A 12,358-nucleotide genomic window follows, 5' to 3' on the forward strand; every position below is an offset into this window, starting at 1 on the left:
CTCTAATTGGTGTGGAGACAGAGTTGATAGAAGGAGTACCTCTAGATATTTGTTTATGTTTCTAGGAGGTCCTATTTCTTGGAGTTCCAAGAAGCAAGCTGTTGTTGCTCTATCAACTTGTGAAGCTGAGTACATTGCAGGCGCTGTAGCTGCATGTCAAGCTGTGTGGCTTCTGAACTTATTAGAAGATCTGAAGATTAAAGTGAAGAAGCCTCTAAAGCTGATGATTGATAACAAGTCTGCAATCAATCTTGCCAAGAATCCAGTGTTACACGGAAGAAGCAAGCATATTGAGACTAAGTATCATTTCTTGAGAAGCCAAGTCCAGAATGGAACATTAGAAGTTGTGCACTGTAGCACCCAGAAGCAGATGGCAGATGTTCTAACGAAGGCGATCAAGACGGATCAATTTCTGCTTTTAAGGAATGGAATTGGCGTTGTCAGCTTTGATTGAAGAATATGAATTAAGGGATGGTATTGAAGAGTAATTCAATATTCAGAAGATGAGCATCAAAAGTTCTGATGTGGGCTGATCTTCTGATGGTTATTCAGAAGATAGTGTTGACCAGAAGTTCTACCTTATGAGTCCAGATAGCGTAGCTGTTTAGTTTAAAGGGTACTTTAGTATTTTGTAGTATTGTATTGTTTGTACTTTAAACTTGTTTACTAAGTTTAGTCTGTTAGGGCTTAGGTGACAATTTTCTTTTGTATAAATAGCCTTGTAGTAGCTATCCTTTATTAACATAACGCAAGTAGAATATACAACTTTATTCTCTCATTAATCTTTGCGCCGTTATTCTCTTTGTCATCATCTTTATTAATTGTACACCAACAAAGATAGAGTGTTATTTTAATATCATAATCAATACTTCATAACCTCCTAAATAGATATATATTTTTGTAATCCTAAATGATCATAATCATTATATATATATATATATATATATATATATATATATATATATATATATACACGGTGATAGGAATATAGATGATATTGAGATAAAACTACACATTCTTAGTATGAAAGAAATCGATAGGATATAGATAGCGATAGATTTTTGATACAATAATATAGAGTCTTTTGTTTTCTTTTAAATTTTAACTGTGAATATAATATATAGCATATTTTTTATTTTAATATTACTATCTAGTTTGTAACTAATACCATCGGTCACTAATTTTTAATTTTATTGTCAACTAGTGTCTTACCCGTGCGTTCGCACGGGTACCCGTCTGTCTCGCGCATTGGGTTTTAGGGCACGTTAATAAAATAGGGAAAATGAATATATATGTGTAAGTTCATATAATAAGTTAAAATATTTTAAATAGGTTAAAAATACATGTTGGACCCTATAGTTGACATTAAAGTTTATTGGGTCTTAGAATTATAGCCTTGGTGCAGAAAACCTATTTTGTTGTTAGACCCAATATGTTAATAGGCCCACAAAAGAATCCTATTATTGGTATTGTTACATATAGATGGCATTTAAATTGAAAGTAACGTTGGATTCATAACTCTTCAAACTGTTGGGAATCAAAGAGGCTGTCTTTTGGTATTGTTGGTGTAAGAAACGCAGGGTTGGGTAATAAGTGTGAAGAACAAAATGTCGCAGGCAAGAAGGTATGTGCATGTGTTACTGTTTATGTTGTTTGCAGAGTTTATCATAAGATATTCATCCATTTAGAGGTCGCAATGTTGTTTTGATTCCAGTTCACCCGATCGGTTGGAGTTGCAAACTCCATGGAAGCAGCTCACAGTTGAGAGGATACTGAGTGGGTCACATGAGAATGATTATGTTATGGAGAAATGGAAGAAACAACATGAAAGATTGAATCGTGTCGATGATGGCGGTGTAGTTTCTGTAGAGGCTGCCAGGATTGTTGAAAATAAAGGGTAATCTTATAGTCTATTTTTTTTTTGTATTGAATTCCATTTAACCTCCACAAAATTGAATTGGTTTCTGGAATAATGAGTTACAACTTAGTTTAATAAGTAGTTTGTATGTTATTGTGTTGAAGGGATGATGGAGATGGGAATGAATACATAATGATATCTTCTGATAGTGAGAGGTAAAGTTTATTTATAAGTGATAGGGAATAATATTATAGTTATAAGTATATTCATGCTGTTGTGTTGGCATTGTGCTGTAAATGTGGTCTTAATTTCAGGGAAATGAGTCCTATACAGGAAGAGTACGAAGAAGCGTACTGGACTCGTGAAGTTCATGATGTAAAGAAGTTTTGCTCAAATGTTATGGTAAGCATTGTTCAAAGTATATAGTTGTTGGAACACTGGTGTTATAGAGAGAAGTAATGTAACTGATATTGTATGTCAATGAGTGCAGCATATTCCTGCAGAAATAGTAGAGAAATGTGGGCTAGCTGGAATGTCAGAGATTACCCTCAATGATGTGGACAACGGGTACCCATATGAGTGCAATGTGAAGAAGAGGCCCAAAAAAAATGAAACATATTTGTATGGAGAATGGTTTGACTATGTAAGGGCAGCGGAATTGAAAGAAGGTGATAAAGTGCACTTTGTGATTTATTACCCGCCAGTGTTAGATATTATGGTAACAGTGGAGCGCAGTGGTGATCATTCGTAGAGCTGTTGGTTAGGCAATTGGTGGATGTATAGGGCCTTTTTTTAGCAGTTTGGTTTGTATTGGATTTCTGGTTTTGTTGTTTTTTGTAATGGTGGATGTGAACCAAGTTTAACAATTATGCCATTATGTATGGTTTAAAATTGAATATTAACAATGTTGGTTGTGAGTTTCATGGAATGAGCCTAATCTGCCCTGGTTTTTATTCAAAATTGATTACCATTCTGTTTTTAAATTAAGTATTGTTTATTATAAGTATTGAACAGGATATGTATCAAACTTGATCAGAATAGGGTACCTAATTTCATTATTGTTAGTATAAGTTCGTGTATGGCTCCTTTAAATGGTATGCTATTAAATCTAATTGGTAAACACACAACAATGGACATATGAATAGTTGAAAATTCAATTTAATAGTATATCTTAAAGAGTAGTACGATAATATTAAATGGTTATAAAATAGTTGTAATGTGTTATATTATATTGGAATGTGAAAGATCAATTGGGTTATGGGTAGTTAATGTTTTTCGTGAGGAATATAAATAAAACGAAAACTGTTTTGAAGTGATGTAAATGCAAAGAAGAGTAATTGAACAATTGCATTGAATTCTATTGGACGGTGGAAAAGTAGCAGGTATGTGAAGAGTCCATTTAGAGTGTTATATAAGTAATGTGCAGATAGTTTGATAGCACTAAACACTGAAGCATTCATCATTACTCTGCAATCAACAGTGTAAGCTGCTATTTTCTGAAAAGATGGAAGGAATAGTTGATCAAGCAATGAGAGGTAAAGGCAAACACATCATTTGAAAGTTTGCTCTGTTACATATTGTATTTAAAAGTTATATATGGTTGCATGCAGGTGAAGAAAACTCGGTCAACCAAATGGCTGTGGGGAAAGCTGGCACCTCTGATAACTCTGTGTATGTTTGAATTAGCTTATGTTGAGTATACGTTTTATGTTTTAATTTAGAATGTTTGATAACACATTTATTTATTGACCATGTTGTCTGTTTGTATAATGTTCCAGATGCCATGAACCTGTTGTTGATGATTTTAGTTGCCATGTAGAACAGCCTGCAAAGTTACAATATTGTATCTGGAAGCAAGATGTGTCCAACGGGAAGATGGCTCAGTCATGTCTTCTTGTAAGTTATTATTCGTTTTAAGCTTATTGTCTTTCCCTAACAGTTAATGGGATTATCTAATGTTGTTTTATACCAATATTGCAGGAAATTCCTGAGCATGTTGTGGCAAGTCGCTGGCTCCATGGAGCAAGGTTCGTAGATTTGATTGACTGGGAAAGGGAAGTCAGGTATGAATGTGAAGTTCATCATACCGAAAAGGGTCAGATGTTCTTAGGGCGTGGTTGGTACAAATTTGCCAAAGAAAGGTGCCTGCTTGATGGAGACTCTATGGGCTTCAGCGTTAAGGATCCCATCAGCAAGGAGATACTTGTAACAATGCTGAAATATTGAAAATGATGTCATAGTTTGTTATAAGTATCTAAGTATTTAACTTTTTGTAATTTTCTGGTGGACTTAGGTCCACCTTTATATTAATATATAAGATTTTGGTATTTAGATGTTATGCTATTTATATATTATTTCTGTTAGTTGCATTGGTAATATGCTGTTAGTAATATATATTACAACAGTTACTTGCAATACTCATATGTTGTTATTAATATAGATTACCACTGTTACAGATTTACTCTGATGAATTCTAAAAACTTAGACATTGTTAAAAACTTCTTTATACACAACATTTGTAGTTTTCTCCCTGAATTTCTTTTCTTCATCATGTATCAGTATTTTGATTCCCTTTTTGGTTGTTACTCTTGACAATGCGACATAAATCTGGCCATGTGTGAATACATCTTTTGGTAAGTACAAACCAACGTTATCCAATGACTGTCCCTGTGATTTGTTAATTGTCATAGAATAGGAAACTATAATAGGGAACTGTCTCCTATTCAGTTTGAATGGCCATGGTGATTGGGATGGTGACATGTCCATTCGAGGTATGTAAACCAAATTTCCCAAACCTTTACCACCCATTATTGAAGCCTCCAGTACATGGGCTGCCATCTTTGTTATACACAGCCTTGTGCCGTTACATAAACCTTCAGCCTGATCTATATTTCTCATGAGCATTATAGGTGTCCCAACCTTTAGTTTTAAGTGATGGTTTGGCAATCCTGATGTTCGGAGGGAACTTAGAAATTCTGGCGTGAGGATATCAACTACTGCTGGGTCATGAATCTCAGACTTGTCAACTGAATTTGCGCTGTAGTAGTCACGAATCTCTCCTGCATTGTTGACCGAACAGAATTAGTAAAAGCAAAAATTAGATTAGTATAATCCATTAAATTATATATTTTTGTTGCTTAACCTGGCATCAATTTAAGTATATGGTCATTAATCTGATCAACAATCTCCAGTGTAGAGGCAAGTATCGCTCGACTTTTAAGGTAATCAACACATTGGAAATTATTTATGAAATCAGGGTATGTGCTATTGACAATGGCCACAATTGGATCATCAAATTCTGTTATCAGAATATCAGGTGGTATGTTGATTTCGGCGGTGCCGTCATTAGGCTCAGATATCCGGCCCTCTCCTATTCTTAAAAGCCAATCTGAAAACTGTGCTATCTCATTTTTGTCAGTCTGGGTTGATCCTGTTCGTAGCCGCATGTTTTTTGTCAATGTTAATACCTCAACTGAATGCCATATGTAAGATGCATTTATGGCACAGTGTACAATATCGGAACGACTGCCTCTGGGGACGACAGGTAAAATCTGTCTGAAATCACCCCCGAAAACAACAACCTTTCCACCGAATACATCAGTTGAATTTTTGTCTGCACTCATAACATCTTTCAAAGTTCTGTCAAGCGATTCTATTGCATACTTATGCGCCATTGGTGCCTCATCCCATATTATAAGCTTTGTCTGTCGTAACATGTCTGCGACATCATCGTTGAATTCAACCTTGCAAGTAGAATTGTCCATAGTTGGCACCGGTATCCTGAACTTTGAATGTGCGGTTCTACCTCCTGGAAGTAACAATGATGCTATACCGCTAGTTGCAACAGTTAAACATATATCGTGTTTTGATCTTAATGCAGCTGCGAGTGTTCTCCACATATATGTTTTTCCGGTACCACCATAACCATGAAGGAAGAAAACCGCAGGTTTTTGAGACTCCACAGCGTGGATTATTTTTTCATAAATACTTCTTTGCTCATCTTAGGAACATAATATTGATTGTAGAACGGTGTTAGAATAATTGATTCATAGAATTTCAAAGCGTAAAATAAAATGAATTTAATTGACGCAATAGTTACCTGTAAGAGCAGCAAACAGATTTTCAAATTCTGAGTTCATTGATGCTGTATCATAATTACGCTCATCATATATGAGCCTGTTTCCCAACTGTTCAAGAACATAAGCATCCGGATATGGAATAGGACTAAAATCCTTTAGTGTCCTTCTATTTGCCTGAAGCAGTTTCTCAATTTCTATTAAAGTCAAATTTTGTAACTCTTCTTGTGTTAGGTCCAATTCTGCATTGATATGAGAAATTGAGTTATAATACGGTTGGTAGGTCATCTGTAGGTTGTTATTAACAAATTGTTTTGTTTGGTATTTTATTAGGTCTAACAAACCTGGATTAGCAGCCAATGCTCTTTGTGTATGTAAGACACCATCAGATAATAGGAGCCAAGTTTGTTCCCAAACATGTGCAGGGCGATTAACAGCACCAGACAAAAGCATGATAACAAACAATTTTCGAAGAAAATGACCAGTCCCCCAATGACTTGCCTCCTTTATAGCAGCTATGTATTCTTTGTCGTCTTCAAGAAATCCCATTGCAAAGCATGCATCTCTGAATGTATCATACTGAATGTTATCCACGGTCCTGATTTCCTCATATGTTGTTGGTCCTTTTGCCACTGTCAACATCATGTGCAGGTAAAACAGTTCACCAGTTGTTGGCGGAACCCATATGAGACGTCCAATGGTGAAACCTTTTTTCCGCGGTTTCCATTCTCTCTGTTTTTTGTGATAAACAAACTTTGAGACAAATTGACCATAAGTTAATGTTTGTGCCTCTTCATATTTAGCATTTGCTACCAGCCATGCAGTAAACATTGATTCAGTCACACTTGCAGTTTCCAGCACATTTTCCATGCGTGCATAATCTGTATAGTATATAGGTTTTTCCCCAACCAAATGATAGAACATACGTTCCACAGCCGGTTTTCTGCCATGAATATTGTAAGAGTAAATGCGCCAGCATGCTTCACTGGGAGAGACATACCTGCAGTCCAGATATTGTTGGATCTCATCAACAGGTTGATTGCTATTTGTTGAAACTGCTGCTGTTATTTTGTCATAGCCTTTATTGATATATTTGAAAAGATATTTTATGGAAGTACTCTGATTACACCATTCCATGTTTATATGTGCCTGGTATTTCATAAGAAATCTGGTATTATATGGAACAACATGTCTGTTGTCCAAGGTGATACCATTTTTTTCAATAGTGAAGGTTTTTGATCTTCTCCTATACAGCGGATATCCCTCTGCATCAACAATAGTGTGTTCAATAAACTTTTTGGGATAGTATTTAGAACATCGTCCATTCTTCATACATTGTGAGGTCACGCGAGCAAGCCCACAGGGTCCATGCATCATATGTGCCCTAACCAATTTGTATAAATTGGGATGAACAGTCGGGTCGGGAATTTCAGCAGAAATGATCTTGTCTATGTCAGATGGTGTTGGGTATTTGCTCTTAGGGTGTAGGAATATCAAGATGTGAGCATGTGGTAATCCGCGCTTTTGGAATTCAATGGTGTACATATCTATTAAAATGAAAGTTAGTTCGATGTAATATTTTGGTACTACACAGACACATGATTGAAAAGTAGTATAATTAAATGAAACAACTTACATGCAATCACTTTTCCAACGACATGGTGTTTTGTAATATCATCCATGAGGGTATCGAACTTGATTTTGAAAACTTTTGAAATGATATCTGGCCTATCATGGGGTTGTAGACCTGTGCCTGACAATGCTCTTTTAATTTCAGGCCAATTTGGGTTGCAGGTAAAAGTAACAAATAAATCAGGGAATCCCAATTGACTTGAAATGGCCATACCGTCAAAATATAGTTGATCCATATATCTCTTGCTACCAACAAATGTTGATGGAAGAACAACTCGTTTTCCTCGCTTTTGGTGTTCATTTCTTGTATCGCCATCAGTTTGAGCAGCCAAATTATTATATTTGCCCACTCTTAATTTCGATTGATTATCTCTCAACCAATTCAGTCGTTCGGATTCCATCATAGCATAGCCGTCGACTAAGAATTGTTGAAATAGGCGTCTTGAGTAAAGTAGTGTTTTTGCCTCTTTGCGACGTTGTTGTAACCGGTAAGAAAACCAATCCTTAATGCTTTGACGGTTTCTCTTAGTGACCTCAGTTTCATGGCGATATCTGTGCATTATATTTTTCCTGTAACCATCTTCCCCATAAGGAAATATAAGAGGATACTGATAAGCCAAATATGCTGGGTGAAACTCATCTATTCGCTGCAAACCACCATTGCGGCGCTGAATTAAGATGTCCCTTTTATCAGCAGAATCAATGTCTCCCACAATGAGAGCAGCCACTTCTGAGACCGTAGGTTTGTTGTAAACACGGCCATCTTCGGATCTATCAGAAATAAGCCTGAGTTTTAAATATGTGAAAGAATTTGTCCTTAAAACATCCCTTGCCATTCTAAAAGCTTTGGCATGAACATTGTTCTCATCTAACATCATCTTGAGCTTTTTGACAACCGGTCGCTCGATGCCTTTATTGTCCCTGTTTATTTTTCGCAGCCATGAATAAATAGTTTAACAAAATATTTTTATAAAACAATTGTGTAATTATGTCTGAGCATGCTTACTTGAAACATTTTATTCTGTGTTCAACTTCATTGTCCGTGTCATAGATGTATAATTGAGCATATTGCGGAGGTTGCCCTCTTTCTGGCAGCAGTGTACCAATTCGATGACAGGTCTGACCCTGCAGTCTCAAAGTAGGGGGTCCTCCTCTTTTAGAGTATGTTGTGTCGAACTTCATTCCAGGGGAAGTGAATGAGAACATTGCGTTGTATGTTCGTATGTTAGCCTGGTAGTTTTTACTATCTGGATATGTTTTATTAAATAGAAGATGTTGCAACACCTGTGGAGGTTGTTCAAGGAACGGAAGAACAATTTTTCCTCCACGGCAACAACGATAAAAGCGAGGAGTTGCTGTAATTTTGTGTCTATTGACTTTTTCCTTGTACCACATACATGCTTGGCAGTGTGCGCATTCATAACTTTGGTCGCCAATATCGTAATATTCTGAAAGAAGAAACCACAATACTGAATATGTCTATTAACAGAAGAAGTGTACATCATTTGGTTATCAGTGTATGATATGGAAATACCTTGAAGATGGGCCTCCTGTAATTGTGCCGGGTCTGAATCTTCGTCAGAGTCGGTACTATTAGAAGATTCTAAATTATTCTCAGAGTTGGAGTCATTATTGTCCTCATAATGAGATTCAACAGACATATTATGATTCGAGGTAGATGGATGATCCATGGACTGACTTGACATATTATAATTTGAAGTAGATGCATGATCCATGTTCTGACTTTGACTAACAATGTTGTTTGTATTTTGAACCCTACTAACTTCAGTATTGAACAAATTTCTCAATCTTTTTCTGTTATCCAAGATTATTTTCCTTCTCTTTCTAGCCATAGCTGTTTCAATAGTGGTTTCATATGTTACAGAAGATGTAAAATTATGATTTAGATGGGAAGTGAGGTTGCTTGATCTGACACGGTTTCGATAATCCCTCTTTGCTTTAAGAATAAGCTTTCTCCTCTTTCTTGCAATGGATGTTTGAGGAGCAGTGTTTTTAACAACATCTGTTTCCATCACAAACACAAAAGTAGGATGAATATTAATACTACAAATAAGATTGATTTGTATAGATTTATGCACACAATATGAGAGGTATAGCATTCTACTTCATGCTTTTGAATACTAAAAGTTTACAGTTTCTAATTGAAGGGGTATTGGTGGGTTCAAATGTCATGAATGTAGTATTGATTTTAATTTTTCTTTCATACTTGAATATATATGAAGTTGGAACTGAATATGAATAGAATGATGGTTATAGATTTAAATTACTACTTATCCCTCCCTTATAACTGTTGTGTGTGTTAAATGTATTTAATTTAATCTATACAGGTTATTTATTATATTTTATTTGATGGATGTGTTACTCTTTTAAAAAGACTTTAAGTCAAAACTAATATTATAAGTAAATAGAAACTGAACAGTTAACCCACTTTCTGCATGTACCAAGTACTTGTTTCCTATTGCACTGAATAGAAGTTTAGCATTGCAACTGCCTGCGCTTAGGGTTCCGACAATGGCATCTTCACATGGTGGTCCTTCTGTGCGTATTCCCTCTGATGATGAAAATGATTTCAGGTATGAGTAGATAATTTTATTTCACCTTTGCTTTGCCGTACAAAATAGGGTATACCGGTATACAAAACATGGTAGTGTGGTAATAACACTTAACAACATTTAGTGATGGGTGTAGTATCAGTATAGCGCAATGTTGTATTATGTGTGGTATTTGTCAAGAAATCAAATGTGACTGAATGACTATTGTTGGTTTTTATTGTTGGATTTCATATCCCGTCGTTGATCGCCATATGACTATTGCTTAGTAAAGAATGCTTTATATGCGGTTTGTTTTTAATCCATATTTGTTGTTGGAACAGCAATGATCAGGCAATGGAAATTATAGAAGATTTGGTAAAGGAAACAGGGTACGATCCTAAGGTGGAACGAAAACGCAGGAATAAACAGCGCAATGTCACCGCTGATCGTGTTGTGACGAATGTTGATGTTGTCGCACAAAATATCGCAAGGGTTATAAGCAATCCCAATGCAGGACCTGTAAAGATAAAAGAGGAATCAACAGACATTGACACAAATGAAATCAAAGTTTCTGAAGTTGGTGAACCAAGTGGATCAAAAGAGGGTAAGAAACAAAAGGGTAAAGTGGTGAAAAAACCAAAGGTGGGTACAGACATTACTGTAGACAGTTCTACAGGGGCTCAAAAATTTTTCTGGAACACCCATGTTACAAATGCTAAATCTACACAGCAGAATGTAATGGTAAGGAGATATTTGAATATGAGCAGCATGTTATTGAAAATGTAAATAGTATATATTGTTAATAGTTACCTTATTTCTTGTATGCAGCATTTCCCTAAGGAAATCGCCAAAAGATGCCTCCGTCGCTTTCAAGATGAAATCAACCTGCTGGATGTGAGGACGAAGAACATTGTTACCTGTCAGGTTCACAAAGCTAACAGAAAAGGAATACCCCAGCCATATGAAAAGTACATGGCCCTGGGATGGTACGACTTCGCCAAATCTCTTAACCTGCGTAATGGGGATACAATAGCGTGGAGTATGCTGCGATTCTCTCCATATATCTATGTGAAGGTTGAAAGACAATGAAGAAACTACTGCTATTTGCAAACCGTGTACTATACCCGAATTTTAATGGTTACATTATATGTTGGGAATGTTATTTTGGTACTTTGTGTTATATATATTCTGCTACATGTTATTTTGTAAGCACTTTATCCAAAATGGGAACACAGTAATATTGTGACCACTGGAAGATCTAATCTATAATCGTTTTCGGGACAAATTTTTTAAGTTCTCCTATTATATTCTATTAGGTAATTCTTTACTGTTATATTTCTCATGAGTTTATATCGTTAGAATCCATGGTTTGCAAGGATGATATGCATTTCTATTTCTATTATTATTTGTTGTTTATATAATCCGATTTTATTAAGTTATGCACGTTCGGTTTAGTAAGTAGGTCGATTCGTTTTTTTTGAATTCATGCATAGCTGCTGCATTTATTCTTGATTCTGGACTACTGTCTAATTGTTCCTCAATGAATGACACCGATCTTGATTGGTATGAGTCAGGAGTTTAGTCAATCTGTTGAGCATTTGCTTAATTTTTGTTGTTCTTTCAGGAAGAAGTAAAGCTGCAGAATTCTTAAGAACTAATGTTAAAATGAAATCTGTGCCATAATATTGTATCAACATTATAGTAAGATCAGTCATAAAATTATTTATTGATAGTTAACATAGTCAAATGTTAAAAGTCCTGGTGTTTGTTAGGGAGACACAATCCATGTTTTAGTTTTCAATGTAATGACAGAAAACTTAAATTCTGCTAATCCAAACAAACGGTTCTTTGCGACATCATTATTGTAAGTAACATTAAAAATAATAAAAAAGGAGCACCCCGTTATAAGAGGTATAGTTAAAATGGAATGTTTGCTATATGATCAAAAAGAATCAAAATAATTAATAATAGTATATATAATATGTAGTTCATTTTGAATCATTTGAATATAATAAGCGAAAGAAACCATTGATAATTCTTAAATCAAAGTGAACATAACAGAAGCACATAGCCAGTATTCATGCACTAATTATTACAGAAAATGAAATCACACACATGATTAAAAGCAAAGGAAACTAACATTCAGTTTTTATAACAAACACCTAAGCAAAACACACAGAAAATAAAAATATTCCTAATCAATCTTCTCCATTTTAATTATCTTCTTCAGCTTGTTTGAT

At 35.3% G+C, this 12,358-nt stretch overlaps 1 protein-coding gene across 1 annotated transcript; it reads right to left on the reverse strand.

The window, feature by feature from the left end:
• Positions 1–4,339: 4,339 nt before the first annotated feature.
• Positions 4,340–9,599, reverse strand: LOC131630802 (uncharacterized). The gene is made up of 7 exons (XM_058901548.1): positions 9,101–9,599; positions 8,573–9,014; positions 7,571–8,487; positions 6,279–7,481; positions 5,958–6,176; positions 5,001–5,858; positions 4,340–4,917 (listed from the first exon to the last, which is right to left on the reverse strand). Exons 1-7 carry the CDS (start codon positions 9,597–9,599, stop codon positions 4,340–4,342), a joined length of 4,716 nt encoding a protein of 1,571 aa, XP_058757531.1.
• Between the last annotated feature and the right edge of the window lie 2,759 nt (positions 9,600–12,358).

Source organism: Vicia villosa, unplaced genomic scaffold, assembly GCF_029867415.1.
Source record: "Vicia villosa cultivar HV-30 ecotype Madison, WI unplaced genomic scaffold, Vvil1.0 ctg.000739F_1_1, whole genome shotgun sequence".
Lineage (NCBI taxonomy): Eukaryota > Viridiplantae > Streptophyta > Magnoliopsida > Fabales > Fabaceae > Vicia > Vicia villosa.